At 41.3% G+C, this 18,775-nt stretch overlaps 1 protein-coding gene across 1 annotated transcript in view; it reads left to right on the top strand.

Moving 5' to 3' along the window:
* C2CD5 (C2 calcium dependent domain containing 5) overlaps positions 1-18,775 on the top strand; it is a 419,591-nt gene that overhangs the window by 202,656 nt on the left and 198,160 nt on the right. The window contains exons 12-13 of the mRNA XM_030214402.1: positions 7,712-7,826; positions 16,099-16,227. Coding sequence (XP_030070262.1) covers positions 7,712-7,826; positions 16,099-16,227 — 244 coding nt within the window. The remainder of the gene's footprint in view (positions 1-7,711; positions 7,827-16,098; positions 16,228-18,775) is intronic.

Raw genomic sequence — 18,775 nt, 5'->3', positions numbered from 1 at the left:
ACTCTCAGTTTGTTATCCAAACCTCCAAATTGCCCACCGAGAGCTCATTCATTCAGCTCTCATCACAAGCAGGTACTTGCAGAGGAACTCTCCGTCCTTTTAAAGGCCCTTGCGGTTGAACCCGTTCCACCAGGGGAAGAAGGGCAGGGATTCTATTCCAAGTATTTCCTTGTGCAGAAAAAGACAGAGGGGATTAGTCCCATCCTAGACCTCAGGGCCCTGAACAAATTCCTAGTCCAAGAAAAGTTCAGGATGGTTTCCCTGGGCACCCTTCTTCTCACGATTCAGGAAAATGATTGACTATGCTGTCTGGACTTGAAGGATGCATATATACACATTCCGATACTTCCAGCTCACAGGAAGTATCTTTGATTTCGGCTGGGAACACATCACTTTCAGTTCCCAGGGATTTTACAAAATGCCTAGTGGTAGTCTCAGTGTCGCTACTGAGGCTTGGGAGTCCATGTGCTCCCTTACCTTGACGATTGGCTGGTGAAGAGCACCTTGAAGGAAAGTGCTCAAGAGTCAATGCGGATGACTATTCAGGTGCTGGAACTACTAGGGTTTGTAATAAACTACCCCAAGTCCCATCTCCATCCAGTTCAACAATTGAAGTTCATAGAAGCCCTGCTCTATACGAAGAATGTCCGAGCCTACCTCCCGGGGAGACATGCGGACAACCTTCTGTCCCTTGCGTTCAAGGTTCAGACATCGCAGTAGGTCACAGCTTGGCAGATGTTGAGATTGTTGGGCCACATGGCTTCCACAATATATGATACACCCATGGCACGTCTTCACATGAGGTCTGCTGAATGGACCCTGACTTCAGTGGTATCAAGCTACAGGAAGTCTGCAGGTTGTCATCCGAGTGTCTCAGGAGCTTGTGCGCTCTCCTCAGTGGTGGACAATTCAGTCCAATTTGACCTTGGGACTACCATTCCAAATTCCTCATCCGCAAAAAGTTCTGACAACTGGTGCATCTCTCCTATAGTAGGGAACTCACATAGATGGGCTTTACACACAAGGAGCCTGGGCTCTCCAGGAAACAAGTCTTCAGATCAATCTCCTGGAGCTCGGAGTGATCTGGAACACTCTAAGGGCTTTCAGAAATCGGCTGTCCAACCAAATTATCCTAATTCAGACAGACAGGTTGCGATGTATAACACCAACAAGCAGGGGGCACCGGATCTTGTCCTCAGTGTCAGGAAGCTGTCCAGATGTAGCTTTGGGCACTCCGTCATGGCATGCTTCTCCAAGCCACTTCTCTGGCAGGTGCAAACAACGGCCTGGCCGACAGACTGAGCAGGATACTGCAACCTTATGAATGGTCTCTGAACCTGGGTGTTGCCTGCAAAATCTTCCGAGAGTGGGGCACCCCGTCGGTGGATCTTTTTGCTACTCAACTCAATCACAAGGTCCCTCAGTTTTGTTCCAGGCTTGCACACCTTGGACTTCAAGAGAGCGTTGGCCTTTTACATGGAGCTGACGAAGCCCTTCAGACAGTCCGCCCAGCTTGTTTCTTTTGATCCCAACAGGAGGGAGTCACCATCGGTAAACACACCATTTCCAATTGACTAGAAGATTTCATTTCCTTCGCTTTTGCCCAAGCTGGGCTGACTTTGGAGGGTCATGTCACGGCTCACTATGTCAGAGCCATGGCTGCGTCAATGGCTTACTTAAAGTGAGCCACTGGCTGCGACATGGTCTTTTCAATCCACACATTCAGATCTCACTGCTGCCTTGAGCAGGATGCCCGATGCGACAGTCGGTTTGAACAATCGTTGCAGAATCTGTTTGGGGTCTAGAATCCAACTCCATCCTAGGCCTGTTTTATTCTGTTCCAGGCTGCACCCTCATCTAGTTGTATTTTAGTTCAGGTTAAATTTTATGTCCACGCCGTTGTGAGGCCCAATTGACTGGTGTTTGTTGTTTTGGGATTCCCTACTTGTGAGAATGGTAAGCCTGCTTGTCCTCGGAGAAAGTGAAGATACCTGTAGCAGGTATTCTCCGAGGACAGCAAGCTTCACATTCTCACAATCCTGCCCACCTCCCTTAGGAGTTATCTTTGTTCGTTATTTGTTTCATTTTTATTCTGTTGTATTAAACTGATGAGATGTGGGGACGTTGTGGGCGGGAAGGTGCTCCGCGCATGCCCCAGAATGCTCTGGAATTTTTTCTTCGCTGATTAATATGCCAGTTCCCAGGTGACATGGATCGTCTACCTACTTGTGAGAATGTGAAGCCTGCTGTCCTCAGAGAATACCTGTTACAGGTAAGTATCTTTGCTTTACGAATATACAGTAATCATCTTAATCTTATTACTCTTGTAAAAATTTACCTTTTTTACATTTTCAGATTAATTTACCATCTGTGTTCCTGATCAGGAAGTGTTTGCAAATTCTTTTGTATTATCTTTTCCAAATCTTTTTCTCCTTGAATTTACATGTATAAATCTTTCAAAAGAAGTGATGAGCTTGTTGGAAAAATGATACTATGTTTTGTTCTGTATAAGTAGATAGATTTTCAATCATTATAGGGCCATTTTACTAAAGTGTGGTAAGTTACTGCTGTTACCATATGTCAGGTACAAAAACCTAATGCAAAGGCTGGGCTAGGGGCATGTCCAGCATTCCTGCTGCAGTTACCACACAGACAAGTTCTCCACTGTGCATTAATGTCAAATGTGATTAGTTTGAATGCACCAAATGTCAACTCTCAATGACAAATGTGCGCCTGCACTAACCACATTTGACAACACACATTAATTTTGGTGCATTAGCAGCATGTGTAGTTCACGCCCAATCTCTGCCCATTCTCTGCCCAGTCACAGCTCTATGTCATGCTAAGCAGTTGGCATGGGGTTTTTACTGCACTGGCTTTTACTAGTGCACAATAGCTGTTAGCATGCGTTAAAACTCGCACTAGCTGTTTACCACACTTTAGAAGAAATGTCCCTGTGTCTTCAGATAGCTTTTGGTGTATGATTTGCTTTCACTTTCAGTCACACAATAGGTTTTGCTTCTGAGAGCTTAATTTATTCAGCATTTCCTCTGCTTTTGAATTCATATGTAAAAACTTCATAAAACCCTGTGTGTCATATATGTTCACAAAGGCGGATGCTACACAATTGTTCTCAATAACTTTCAAAGTTCAGTTTTCTAAAAAAGAATTATTAAATAGTTTCCTCTTTGAATCAGAAAAATAAAAATGCAACTTTTAAGAGTATCTATTAAAATATTTATTAAACTGGCTAATATTGCTTACTGCTTATTTTTAATGTTGGTTTATAAAAAAATTAATCAATGCTGGAAAATTTGCTTAAGGCTTTTATGTAGGACCTGACAAAATGTAAAAAAAAAAAAAAGTTGACTAGAGAATTCATTGCCTGAAAGCTACATGTAGTTTGCCTTGCTTTCACCTAGATTGAGGGGCATTAATTTTTGTGATCATTTCAGTGAGCTGCCATAGTTTTCAGTCTCTGCTATCACTTGATCCAAGCATGCGCCACGGTTTTCACCATTACTGGCTAATGTCTGCTAATTGCTTTGCAAATCCCTAGTCTTTTAAGCTTCTGCTTTTATCCATAAAATTTATACCGTGAGACCCTTTGAAGTATGCCATCCTCCTGCTTCCCTTATAACTTTAGTGTTTATGTAAATTTTTAGCTATTCTATACTTCTAAGTACTATAATGGCATCCCAACCTGAAACTGTTCGACTCTTGTTTACAGCAAAAGCTGCTTGTTGGAAATATTTGACAGAGAAAAGAATGAATCTTACATCCTGCTTTTTTTTTTTTTTTTTTTTTTTTTAGTATTTTGCACTAATGACTCTTGCTTTACAGTGGTGTTTTTGTTTTGCATACAATTGTTTTTATAGTATATACAGGTAAGTTTAAGATTACTGAAATTCAGTTTTTTCCTGCCTTGTTTTACTGAACATGGAATTCAGTGTAACAGAAAAATGTTTATAATTTTAAACTTTACCATGCATTTTAGTGAGAACTTCTGAAATTTGTGTCTTAACTAATGTTCTTGCTTGTTGATACTGAGTTCTCAATTCTGACTTAGACCTAGGTGAAAGTTGGTAACAATTAGTGAACATTTGAAATAGGGAAATTAAAAAAATAAAACAAAACAAAGGGGAAGAAAGCGAATTGGATTTAAATAACACTTTCCCCAGAAGCTGAAGGCAACTTATATTCAGGTACAGGAAGTATTTTGCTGGCCCTAGAAGGCTTACAGTCTAGTTTTGTACCTGAAGTAATAGAGGGTTAAGAGATTTGCTCGATCACTAGTACAATAGTTTGTAATCGCAAATCAATAAGAATTCTTTAAAAAGGAAATTGTTTGGGTATTGCTTGTTAGTGGTTCCTGCAGTAAACGCATAACATAATTTGTGATCATTCTCACAAGATGCATCATTATGCTCCCTGGGAGAATTGGACTGCTGATGTTGGACCTAGTGCTCCTGGGGAGCCTTTTTAAATGAACCATACCTCTATCAATAGGCATCTCAGCATGAAGCAACATCCCTGTAGTTCTTCCCCCCTCTCATAGCTCCCCTACTCCTGTAGGCCCCTCTACGTCTGTCTACCTGATCCAATCCATGCTGGTTCAATGGCTACAGGTAGGAGTGATCCCCAGTTGCTCGGTTCAAATAATGTCTATGACCTCTAGCAGTACTCTTGTAGTTCTACTGCTAGGGAGGCTGCCGTGGAATCACTCTTACCCAAATCCATGGGGTCTACAAAGAGGGTGCATTGGGGAGTGCTTCAGGAGATGGAGGAACTACAGGGGTGATGCTTTGGGGTGGGAGACCTATAGATAGAGCTTCAGCCTCTTGAAGGAAGGCTCCTAAGGAAATTGGGCTGGATGTTAATACCCTGATTCTCTCAGGGAGCAAAATAACTCATTGTGCAAAGTTGCATTATTCATTACCACGGGAGTCACCAACTTGAGCTGGCACCATGAGCATTTTCAAATCTGCACATGAACTGAACATGCACAAAACTGCACGTGCTCATGGTTCCCGGCATGAGCTGCTCAAAATGCTGCCATTGACTGATGAGCTTTACTGACTGGGGACACAGGCTCCAGATTTCTTCAGCTGTTAGGACTTGGTGAACCCTGCTAGCTATCCAGGTGCTGTGCCTGACTGCTGGGTAGGCTTTAGACATATTCGTCTGGGCCCAGACTAGCCCAGGCCAACCCATGGCTGGGCCAATTATTATTTTGTTTCTGGCTTAGGACTTCCCAAACTTGTGCTTTGGATTATAAAACTATTTAGGTTTTCAGGTTCATTACAATGTATATGCATACAATAAAGTTGTATATGTGCTAATTTATCTCCCGAAACCTTCACCATGACAGATTTGGGAGTACCTGCCCTAACTGGTGTATTCGATTTGGGTACTACATTTTCTAGCAAGAAGTCATCTATTTAATTCTAATCATTTTATTGGTCCAGTTGCAATGTTCATTCATAGAAATGTGTATTATATATTTATTTCTTCCATTCATCTTATGGGAGGAAGACTAGGATACATTTTATTAATTATTTGCATTACCACATGGCTTGCTTTCTGAAAATAATTTTACCTCAAACTATGATAATAAATTTACAGGGGAAGTTATCAAGGTTTAGTAACTGTTGGGCTTGTGGTATTCTTATGGTACTTTTATTTATAATGAGAGGGAGGAACTTATTCTAGTTATGCATGTGAAAAACTTTGAAAACTACCAACTGTATGAGATAGTGTATCTATTAAAAATATTTTTATTGGTTTCTTAATCTTAAAAAAAAAAATCAGAAATTATTTGTTGACTTCTACGTGGAGAAGGCTTTCATCATTTTGATACCCACTGATGTTCAGAAGAATATAGATACACTAATAAATGAATAAATATACACTGTTAAAAATTTACAAAGCTTGTTTTCTGCATAACTCTGCCAAAACGTGACCAATTTCAATAAAATGTGTATTATTCTGAATATATTTGCAACAAGTTTACACTCACGTTGGCCATCTCACCTAAACAGCATCACCACCACCTAGTGATTATTGTTGTGATATGTGGAGACACCATTTTGCTTTAAACGTAAACAGTTACTATGGTTTTCTGTCAGGTGGATCTGATCATTATTAAAAACTTGTATCTAGAGAAAAGTTATGTTGGTGGAAGAGAGCAAGCGTAGAACATTTTGAAGAAATTGCAAGAAATGGGCTGAACTGATCACCAGTCAGGAAGTGGCAGGGCCTTATCACTTCACTCTGAAGAAACCATTGCAACAGATGAAGAACTAGGTAGTGAAGTGATGTTTAGGTGAGGTGGCAGGCGTGAGTGTAGGCTTATTGCACATTTGTTCAGAATGATGTACCCAAAATTGTATTGAAATTGATCAAGTTTTGACAGAGTTATGCAGAACACAAGCTTCGTATAGTGTTTTATTTTATTTTTTTTTTGAAACGATGTACATATGTACATACAGAAGTCAGTATTCAACTGCATGGTCAATGTACAATTTGAAAAATCTGTTAGTTTGAATTTATATGTATGTTTAATGGTGCTCTCTTATTTAGGCAGTACTGCTAAATATACCCATCTAACTTGGGAGTGTCCAAATTAGATATTTCAAGTTGTACCTGCTATGTGTACAGCTCCTGGATGTTAAATTTAGATGCTTAGTAGCCGAGTTATCATACTTAGAGGTACAAATTATGAGGATGGTATTTAAAAGGACTTATCCGGGTAGCAGCACCTGTGATACTGATAAGTCTCACTGAGACATGCTGTCACTTTCTGGATAGTGCTTTTGAATATCTTCACAGACTGCCATGACACTGCTTGGAGCTGGAAATCAGAATTATCTATGTAGTGGTGATTTTTAACATTGTTACCTGGAGAACTATTGGGATAACTTAGCTGCTCTAAGTATATCCTGATAGAGGCCAAATATCGGATGATACTGGGCACTCACTGCAGTATCCAGATATTCAACAGCAGCAACTATCCAGATACTGTTGCTGAATATCTAGATATTTTTTTGGGCACTAGCAGCTGGTATTTATAAAAGACCCTGAACACTGTGGATTCAATATCAAGGAGGGGGGGGGGGCATTATCTCCATTATGGTGCTCGCAGAAACCCAAGGCCAAGATCATTTTGGCATTACAATTTATACATCCAAAATTATCTGTTCAAACGGCCCGAGTTGAAAAAGCAAATAGCAGGCATTCAATCTATGCTGTTGCTGCCCACATAAATGCTTTTGAATATTGGACTGACATTGGCTAAACTGAGTTATAACAGGTGAAGAAGTACTAATATTTACTTTCCTCCAGACGTTTTGAAAAACTACGTATTAATGTTTGTATCCTTATACATTGCAAGAAAAATATTGTATTTGAAGATGCTCTGTTTTCTCCTGCGCCATTTGAAGAGCAGTGCTTTTCAGTTAGTATTGGCTAGGTGGGAAAGGAAGGTAGCTAAGGCAACCTAGACTATTAAATGTTACCTTAATGCATTTTTAAATGCTACGAATAGTTATGGGACAATTAAATATTTGAAAAATTGAGTGACATCATTCTTTCTTCTTTGAATTGCAAATAATTCAACAGCTGCTTAAATGTGACCCATACTGCACAAAAAATCATTTCAGTATGCTTTAAATTATTTTATAGGACTGAACAACATTATCCTTTCTTTCAGATGAGCCAGAGACTCGGGATGCCTGGTGGGCAGAAATCAGACAGGAGATAAAATCCCATGCCAAAGCATTGGGTTGTCATGCTGTAGTGGGCTACAGTGAATCAACTAGTATTTGGTAAATAATTATATTACAATTTTGACTTCATGGGTATCTTAGTAAGTATTTCTATTTTATTATTGATGTTTAAATACATTCTAGTAGTCACCTACAAACTGATTGGGTAATTTTATAAGTGATTTGAGCAAGTAGAACAGTGTTTTATGTGCTCAAATAAGCATTTATACAATTTCCTGGCATATAACGTTCCAGGATGACATGGGGGCTCATTTTCAAAGCACTTAGCCTTCCAAAGTTCCATAGAAGGTAGTGATGGCAGCTGGCCTTGCTGAGTTTAAAGGGGGTCTGGATAGATTCCTGAAGGAAAAGTCCATTGATTGTTATTAAATTTTGGGTTTTTGCCAGGTTCTTGGGGCCTGGATTGGCCGCTGTCAGAGACGGAGTGCTGGGCTTGATGGACCTTTGGTCTTTTCCCAGCGTGGCAGTGCTTATGTACTTATGTTTTGAAAATATGCCTCATAGTGCTTACTTTAATGCAGTATACATGTAGATGTTCTCTGGGGTAGAGTTTTAACTTACTTGTGTAGTTTTTTTGAATGTTGGCTTATCAGTATTGAGAAGATGCCTCTCAGATGACTGAATGGTGGAAAAAAACAACTACCATCATTGCATGTTCCTTTTGTTTAATTTGAGGATAATTTTGTTTAAAGAAACTAACCTTCAGGAAATATATTATTGTATTTGTAATGTGCTGTTTTACTATTAATGCTATTCTGCTGTATCTCTTCTGTAACACTGTTGAATTGTTAGCTTCATCACTGTTTGAATTATATCATAGTTGTTTAAAGTTCTAAAATGAACTTAATAGCATAACACAAAAAGTAAAGATTGCTCAATATATAATTTTATTTTCATCACTCACGAATAAGGGAAGGTATTTCTTTAACTCTTGAATTGTGTAATAAGTTATTTATGGAAAATGTTTTCATATTTTTCAATTCATGAAAGGTCAGAATAAATCTTGCACAAAATGAGCAATCTTTATGTGGACAGTTTTGAATAGCTGGTGGTGCTGTTGATGTGCATGGACAGTTTTAGTTTGTATAATATTCAAGGCAGTATGCAGAGGGAAATTAGCTAAGTAAGTTTTCTTAGAAAATTGCTGACAATATGTATTGGCTGAAAATGTGATTTGCACATTATTAGTATGATTGGCAGGAGGTGTACACATATTTGAAAAACATATATTTACATACTTAATAGTTGTAACTCTGAATGCCAGCACCTTCTTTTAGCTATGCTGCAGAGGACAATTGCCAGCCAGGCTAAAAGGCCCATTTTACATAGAATGTTGAAATTGTAATTAACATCCAGGTCAGGATGTGCTTAATTCTGTCAGTATTTTACAAAAGTTTCTGCCAAACACAGAGCCTCTTGTAAAACACCTACAGTTGAAACAACTATTTTACAAATGTACATGTAGAAAAACCAAGCCACACGAACCTTGCAGCTTCCATGTGGAAGAGGTGATTTCAAAGAGTTAGTGGCGCTGCTTCCGTGTATAGATAACCCATTTTATAAACCTATATATGTAAGTGCTATCAAGCAGTGAGGAATTTTGGAGGTGGAAATAAACAAAGGAGGATTAAGGAGACTTACTCACTTAATCTCACATGTAAAGGCCTGGCAAAAGTGAGCACTTAAAATATCTATGCATGCTAAACGTTAGACCATTCTTCTAGCTTCCGCAGATCTTTTTTCATGCTTTCCACTCCCTCCGGAGTGTCCACTCTGTTGCAAATCTTGGTGTCATCCGCAAAAAGGCAAACTTTCCCTTGTAAGCCTTCGGCAATATCATTCACAAATATTCTATTCAATATATTTGTGAGTTATATTGCCGAAGGCTTACAAGGTAACGTTTGCCTTTTTGCGGATGACACCAAGATTTGCAACAGAGTGGACACCCCGGAGGGAGTGGAAAGCATGAAAAAAGATCTGCGGAAGCTAGAAGAATGGTCTAACGTTTGGAAATTAAAATTCAATGCGAAGAAATGCAAAGTGATGCACTTAGGGAGTAGAAATCCACGGGAGACGTATGTGTTAGGCGGTGAGAGTCTGATAGGTATGGACGGGGAGAGGGATCTTGGGGTGATAGTATCTGAGGATCTGACGAAACAGTGTGACAAGGCAGTGGCCGTAGCTAGAAGATTGATAGGCTGTATAGAGAGAGGCGTGACCAGCAGAAGAAAGGAGGTGTTGATGCCCCTGTATAAGTCGTTGATGAGGCCCCGCCTGGAGTATTGTGTTCAGTTTTGAAGGCCGTATCTTGCTAAGGATGTAAAAAGAATTGAAGCAGTGCAAAGAAAAGCTGCAAGAATGGTATGAGATTTGCGTTACAAGACTTATGAAGAGAGACTTGCTGACCTGAACATGTATACCCTGGTGGAAAGGAGAAACAGGGGTGATATGATACAGACGTTCAAATATTTGAAAGGTATTAATCCGCAAACGAACCTTTCCGGAGATGGGAAGGCGGTAGAACTAGAGGACATGAAATGAGATTGAAGGGGTGCAGACTCAAGGAAAATGTCAGTAAGTATTTTTTCACAGAGAGAGTGGTGGATACTTGGAATGCCCTCCTGCCGGGAGGTGGTGGAGATGAAAACGGTAATGGAACTCAAAAATGCGTGGGATAAACATAAAGGAATCCTGTTCAGTAGGAATGGATCCTCAGAAGCTTAGCGGAGATTGGGTGGCAGAGCCGGTGGCAGGGGGCGGGGCTAGTGCTGGGCAGACTTCTACGTTCTGTGCCCTGAAAATGGCAGATACAAATCAGTCAGGTACACACATAAAGTAGCACATATGAATTTATCTTGTTGGGCAGACTGGATGGACCGTATAGGTCTTTCTCTGCCGTCATCTACTATGTTACTTGATCTTCTTTTAGATGGTTAGCAGTAGCAGCTGGATTCTGGTTTCAATAAGGTGAAGCCCATCTGATGAAAAAGGCTCCCGAGTTTCCAAAAAGAAAAAAAAGCCCTGTTTTTAATGAATCTAAAGCCTTTCTCCCTGCATCATTTTCTCATCCATACATTGATATTCTAGAGTTGGTCTGTCTCTGAGGTTCCTGCTTATGCAAAAACATGGTTTTCCGAGGACAAGCAGGATGAAATCACCACACTGATTGGTGATGTCATCTGACGGAGCCCTGCGCAGGAACTGTTCTCCAGTATCTTAACATAGCTTTTGAGAGCGGCACACTGCACATGTGCACGCCTTCTTACCTGTCATTGTTGCAAGGGACCAAGCCAGCTGTCTTTTCTTCAGAGCAGAGAGGTTGTGTTTTTTGCTATTTCCTCTCAGCTTGCCTCTGTTTTTCTTCAACAATTTTTGTTTGTTTTTCTTTCTAGAAGCAATTCCGATGTGTAAGTGTTTGCAGGGGAACAGTACCTTCTACACCATTTGGTGTCCCAATTTTTAAGTTTTCTTTATCTAATTTTTTTTTTTTTTTTTTTAGTGTGGCTCAGTAGCCTTTGTAGATTTTTGTCAAGATCGAATCATTTGATTTCACCTCGGCTATTTTTCCCAATGTGTATATAAAACTCCCAGTGGATTTAAAAAATGCTCCAGGATGCATCAGCATTGAGAAGGTCTTCACCTGCATAAACACTAAGGGCCCTGCTTACTAAGCCACGTTATAGGCACGTTAGCGATTTTAACACGCGTTAACCATGTATGTGCATTAATAGTGTACGCGCCGACAATATCCATATAGGTGCCTACACAGCGCACACTCTAATTGTAGGCACATTAAAAACGCTATCACACTTTAGTAAACAGGGCCCTGAGTTTTGGTAGTGTTATCAAAGAGATGGTTAAGTCCTTTCTTTTTGATTTGGAAACTGAGGATGAGCCCAAGACCAAGTTGCTGAACATCCATGAGTTTAACTCCCCTCCAAAGGATGCTGTGTTAGTGCCCATGCACAGTATCTGTAGGAATGTACAGCTCAAGCAGCAGGAAATACCCTTCTCTGTACAGCCTATACACAAGAAGGCAGACTGTATATATAGAATCCAGAATGGACTCTGATGCCATGCGTCAAGCAGAGGCCAAGAAACATCGGCATTAATCCTTTTCAATGCAAGGCATTGAGAGCACTGAGGCATCAGTGCTCGCCCTCTATCTAGCCAAGACCAGGTTACTGATACAACTCTGATGACTTCAGAGGATGTAACCACTCTGGCTGAGCCCTAACCTTCATCAATGGCAGCCATCGAGGAGCAACTCATGACCATGCTCCAAGAGCAAATGGATTGCTTATTTGTCCAGCAAAAGGCTATGGCATCGAGGGCATTGGTACTGGCTCCTCAGGAGCTCCAGCCTGTCTTGGAGGCCCATTCACTGGGCAGTACATCAACACTGAAGCTTCAAAGGACCTCAGAGCCAGTATGCACTGAACTGATGTTGATTAACCCCTTGGGAAGGGACCTCTTCGTAGAACCAGGGATCCCTGGCACCTCAACGCCATCAGCGCAGGCCTGCCCAGAGTGTCAATTGTGAGAGGCAGCAGAGACTCAGATATCCACAGGGGGGTGCTTTTATCTATATGATTCTTACTGCTCCTGGGTGTCTAAGGAGGCACCAGAGGGTCTGTCAGAGGAGGTTTTCCTCCAACCCCTTTCCTCCCCATAAGAGTCACCTCTTGAAGAACTAACTTTTTTTACTTTATCAGAGAGATAGCTAAGTCCATCCCATTTGATTTGGAAACTGAGGATGAGCCCAGGGCCGAGATGTTGAACATCCTTCAGTTTGATGCTCTTCCTCCCCCCTCCCAAAAAAAAGAGAGAATCTGTGACACTGCTTGTGCACAATTCTTAATTTAGTACAGATGAAGCAGTGGTCAAACAGAGGCAGTCATAAATTTTATGCTTCTTTACCGTAGCCCATCTCATTTCCATCATCTTAAGTATATTCTTTTTCATATATTGCAGAATCCTCCTCATATTCTGGTTATTGTTAAGGGCAGCTCTCTCTGGAATATTTTGAGGGAAAAACTGTTTGTTTTTCAGCTAGTAACTAAAGGGCTCAATATTCAATCAATTTATGCTCCTAACTTTCAGAGTTATGCTCCTAAATTGCATTCTTTGAAATTTACCAGGGCTGTATGCCTACATTTCTATTGAAAATTTCACTAAGCTCCTAAATTTGGGAGCATAAGAAGTAGATGGCAACAGGGGCAGATTTAAGGCAGGAGACAAGATAGAGTTGTTTAGCACTGATTTTCAGCACTAGTTTCATATATTAGGATCATAATTCTAGGAAATTGAATGGTAAGCATAACCTTGAAGCTTCTAAACTATGATGAATGTTCAGCTGAAAAATTAGCCTCCCAAGTTTGACTGATAAATAGGGTGCAGATTTAGGAGGTTAACTTAGGTGTATACAGTGATGTGAAAATGTTTTTGCTCTCCTGTTTTTCCTGTTATTGCGTACATGTCTAGTTTCTGATCTTAAAACAAAATGTAATATTATGCAAAGGGAACCTGAGTTAAAATGTAACACAGTTTTCAAATTATGTCCTTTTTTTGGGAGATACCTTTCTTCGGGAGATACCTTTCTTCCAGTGCTCCTGCCAAAGAATTCCTTTTCCTCCCCCAATTTCTTTTTCTATAGAAGCCTTGTATTGTGTTTAGATGCTATCACTCATGTACTTCTTTTGTTTGATCTTCATAATTAGGGGTCTTAAATTTGCATCATGCTTTTTGTAGCTTTTCCAGTGGTAATATTCCTCTGTACTCCACTTTTTGGCAAACTCTTTTGGTATACCCTCTTGGTCTGAAAATAGAGTATGTAGCATATAGGGAAGGGAAAAAGATAGATTTTGATTTTACTGTCTTTCTGTGGTTACAATCAAAGCAGTTCACATATTTATATACAGGTGCTTATTTTGTACCTGGGACAATGGAGGGTTGTGACTTGCTCAGAATCACAAGGAGCTGCAGTAGGAATCAAACCCATTTCCTCAGGTTCTCAGACTACTGCAGTAACCATTAGGCTGCTCCTCCAGTACATTATCTCCTCTTTATCAGTAGGAGTCCACTTAATTGTAGTTTTATCCTCTTAACTTTTTCATTTATTTATTTATTTAGATTTTGCTCACACCTTTTTCAGTAGTAGCTCAAGGTGAGTTACATTCAGGTACACTGGATATTTCTGTGTCCCAGGACGGCTCACAATCTAAGTTTGTACCTGAGGCAATGGAGGATTAAGTGACTTGCCCAAGATCACAAGGAGCAGCAGTGGGATTTGAACTGGCCACCTCTGGATTGCAAGATCGGTGCTCTAACCACTAGGCCACTCTTCCACTCCATTAACTTCTGTGGCTGATCTCCTGCTGCAGTGATGTTGTCTTTCTCTGCAGTATTTGCACTGTCACTAAGTACATAAGTAATGCCACACTGGGAAAAAAGATCAAGAGTCCATCGAGCCCAGCATCCTGTCCATGACAGTGGCCAATCCAGTATTAACCCAAGTGCATAAGCCACAGGTGGCCACCTTTTAATCCTGGGCAATGTGCAGCTAGTATGTCTTCTTCTTTTTCTTTCTTTTTTTTTTTTGAAAATGTTTTTATTAACTTTTTTCTTTAACATTGCATAACAGCATTTTAAACACTTCTTTTTCTTTCTAACCATTGTTCAATTGTAGTATCGCCCTGCTGAGATTCAGTAAAAATTTTATACAGTGGGGTCACCACATGGAGGTACAGAGCAAATCTTGAAGAGATGTCCAGCAATCCATCAGCTGCTGCTGCTGAATTATATGCTGCATTTCCTTTGAAGTTGATAGTTTAAAATTTATCCGACGTTGATCTTCCTATTCCCATTTCAGATGACACCATTTTAGAGGCATTGGTGACTATGGGGCCCTTTTATTAAGGTGCGCCAAAAAATGGCCTGTGCTGGTGTAGGTGCGTGTTTTGGACGCATGCAGGTCCATTTTACAGCGCGCCTGCAAAAAAGGCCGACTTTTTTTTTGGGGGGGGGGGGGGGGGGGGGGGGCAAAATAGACATGTGGCAAAATTAAAACTAGCACGCATCCATTTTCGGCTTGGGACCTTACTGCCACCCATTGAATCAGTGGTAAGATCTCACGCGTTAACCGGGTGGTAATCATCAGCACGCATACACTGCTGATTACCGCTGGGTAAGCGCCACACTACCGCGCGCTTTGGACGCGTGTCAAAAATGGAATTACTGCCCAGGGTACGCGGTAGCCGGGCTGTAGTTCCAATTTGACATGCATTGGATGTGCCTATGTGCCTGTGCGCCATAGTAAAAGGGCTCCTATGTAATTTTGCATAAATTCCAGCGCCAAATAAGGTGGAAGTTTGAGAACCTTAGGCAAACATCTATCTTCTGGTATTCTGAAGTTCTGAAAAATTTTAAGAAAGTAGACATTTGGAAAGAGCGGGAGTGTGTATGGGGAATATAGAAGAAAAGTAGCCTGGATAGCTGTTAGGATGAAGAAATGAATACCGTTGCCCTCTGCAATCTTGTTAATGTGAAAACAGCACTGAAGAGCTTTTATTAGGCTTTCTGAGGGGCACCAGAAGTGAAACCTGGATCTGTTGAGTGGGTGCCAAATTGTGAGCATCTTTGTAAAATAAAAGTGAAGACGTTTGGACTTCTCCTTCTTAATATGAACAATGTTTTGTTAGTTGCCTCTGTTCGTGTTGATACAGGAGACTCGTATCCAGTGCTTTTAGAATTTATATATCATCAGATGCTTGTCAAAAGATTTGCACTTTCAGAGGGGAATTTTATAAAGCATTTTCTACATGAAAAACCTGTTTTACATGTGCAAAATGGCAATTATAAAATTGCATAAGGAAATTCGTGCATAAAAAGTAGGTGAACAGCAACATAGCACCTGCTTTTACATAATTGCATGAAGATATTCAGGGGGTGGAGCAGGAGCGGATGTATGCATGCACTTTACAAAATATACATTTTGTAACTGCCATGGAACAAACTGAAATTTGTGCAAGAATATTTGCATGATTCTGGGGATAGATTAGGGATACTAATTTATAAAGGCACATGGGCACCATTGTAAAATAGGCATAACCTGGGCTCATTTATGAAATTGATTTTGGGTGCCCTGTTATAAATTTACACCCTCCCTCCCAACTGTGTTTCTTGCTATTTATAGAATGACTAATTTGTTATTTATAGAATGACTAATTAAGGGTTGTGCAGTTCTGATTGTATAACCTTGTAGAATGAATTTCCTTTGTAATTAGTTTTATTTTCTGATTTTGTTTTGCAGTGAAGAAGTCTGTATCTTGTCTGCATCTGGCACTGCGGCTGTACTGAACCCTCGGTTTCTCCATGATGGTGCCCCAGAGGGCTGTTTGGAACAAAGGTTGTCATGGCAGCCTGGCTTCTTTTCCATAGGGTCAGAGAAGGGAGAGGTTGATTTTTTTCTTCAGAGCCAGGATAGTTCTTCACTATTAGGGTAGGTTACAGTGTTACAGAGCAGGATGCAGGATCAGCCACTTAACTGACTCACTAACAGCAGCAGCAACAGCAGTAACGGAACTATGCACCAAATTTTTCATTTTTGTTTTAACTACTTGTAGAAGGTAACATGTTTGACTACTAACCAAAGTCTATAACCCTATTGTTTTTCTTGCCTTTTTAAAAATATATTACTCATCAAATAGTTTAGTATACAGTAAATAAGTGATGTGATCATTAAGATTGTATAAAAATGTCTATCTTACTCTACACAGTCACAGTATATGGCCTGCCACTATTGTTCATTTGCCAGTGATTTTAAGAAAAGAAAATACATTAGCTTGACAGGGAAGAACAGAAAATGAGTTAAGGAAGAACTTGCAATGTGTGTATATATAGTATGTCCACAAAGAAAACGGAAGAACAAACTTCCACAGCACTCATTATGGCACAGGAAACAGTGGAGGTGACTAACAGAGCACAAAAACATCAATAATGCAAGAATAACTTTAATGATTATCTTTCATCAGACTTGACAAGGGCCGTGTTTTGACTGAATGGCCTGCATCAGGAGTCTACACAAAGCAATAAAATATAAATCAAGCACATATATATAAATATTTATTAGTAAAAAATAAATACAATTACAAAGAATAAAACTTTACTACTAAAATACATCTGCTATTTTAAAGTAATAAATACAACTGTAAATATATATGTAAAATATGAATATATAAATAGTATATATAATTAATAAGAGAATACATAATGTAATAAAATGATATATAGAATGTAAAGTATAAAATACTAAAGACTAGACCATTTAAAAATATAAATAAAAAATAACAGACATTAAAAACATACCTAGAATTGTCCCGTCCCGGGCCCTTACCTGTGCTCCCGCGGCGGGAAGCGATGGTCGACGGCGCTCGCGGGGTCCAGTGCGGCGGAGACGAGCCGCCGACAGGGCCGGCGCTGCTGCGGGTCGGCCCGAGGCCGGCGACCCGCTGGAGCGAACGCCGGCCTCGGAGAAGGAAATACGCTGGCCAAGATGGCGGCGCCGGCGTCGTCATCTCCCCGGCTAGAGCAGACCAGGGGGCAAGCCCCGCCCACTCGCGCCGGATTGGCGCATTGAAGGAGAGACTCCGCCTGCTAGGCAGGCCTGCCAATCCAGGCGCTCCTTGCCTGTCAGGGCCGGAGGGATTGGCTCCTCTTCCAGGGAGGGGATGGACTGGCGGGGAATTTAAACATCGGAACGGGAAGGGTCCAGGGCTTCCGTTTCAAATGTCAGGAGCCGACACAGTGGATCGCGGAGTGTTGCCCTTCAGAGACTGTGTTCCTTTTCATTGCTAGCCGTCCTTGCTAGCCACCCTCAGAGACTGGGTCCATCTTCGTTGCTAGCCATCCTTGCTAGCCACCCTCAGAGACTGGGTCCATCTTCATTGCTAGCCGTCCTTGCTAGCCACCCTCAGAGACTGGGTCCATCTTCGTTGCTAGCTGTCCTTGCCAGCCACCCTCAGAGACTGGGTCCATCTTCATTGCTAGCCGTCCTTGCTAGCCACCCTCAGAGACTGGGTCCATCTTCGTTGCTAGCCGTCCTTGCTAGCCACCCTCAGAGACTGGGTCCATCTTCATTGTTAGCCGTCCTTGCTAGCCACCTTCAGAGACTGTGTTCCTTTTCATTGCTAGGCGTCCTTGCTAGCTACCTTCAGAGACTGGGTCCATCTTCATTGCTAGCCGTCCTTGCTAGCCACCCTCAGAGACTGGGTCCATCTTTATTGCTAGCCGTCCTTGCTAGCCACCTTCAGAGACGGTGTTCCTTTTCAGTGCTAGCCGCCCTTGCTAGCCACCTTCAGAGACCGTGTTCCTTTTCAGTGCTAGCCGCCCTTGCTAGCCACCTGCAGAGACTGTGTTCCTTTCAGTGCTAGCCGTCCTTGCTAGCTGTCTTCAGAGACTGTGTTCCTCTTCAGTGCTAGCCGTCCTTGCTAGCTGTCCTTCAGAAACTGAGTTGCTGACTACCAGCTAGGCCGGCCGTCACCCCGCGGTTCCAGCAGTCCTGCTGGCCACCTGCAGCTGGGGGCTCAACCCTTGGTGAACGGCGGTCGCCGCGGGTGAAGATTCGGGGTGCGCGGCTGTCCTCTGAGGTCTTGCGGGGCCTCAGGGAACCTAAGGGCTCACCTATAACCGACACAGGACAAGAATAATGTAAAACAGCAAATAATGTTGGTGCTCAAAGTCGTTGAAGAATCCATACAAGCCTAAAATATGTATATTTTTTTCATTAGTTGCAGAACTTAACACTATTTTGTAATCTAATTCAGAACTTGCTAAACCAAGGAAGAGAGAGGAGTGGGGGAAATGGGAGGGGAAGGTGAAGAGGAAGGAGGAAAGGACAGTGAAAAAGGGGGAGTGAAAGAGAAGAAAAGAAGGGGAGGAAAAGGAACCAAGGAAAAAAAGGGGGATCATATTTTTATGTTACAGTTTTG

Source organism: Microcaecilia unicolor, chromosome 9 (assembly GCF_901765095.1).
Source record: "Microcaecilia unicolor chromosome 9, aMicUni1.1, whole genome shotgun sequence".
In the NCBI taxonomy this organism is placed as follows: domain Eukaryota; kingdom Metazoa; phylum Chordata; class Amphibia; order Gymnophiona; family Siphonopidae; genus Microcaecilia; species Microcaecilia unicolor.
Note: the sequence above shows the minus strand (reverse complement) of the source record. Positions and strands in the feature narration are given on the sequence as shown.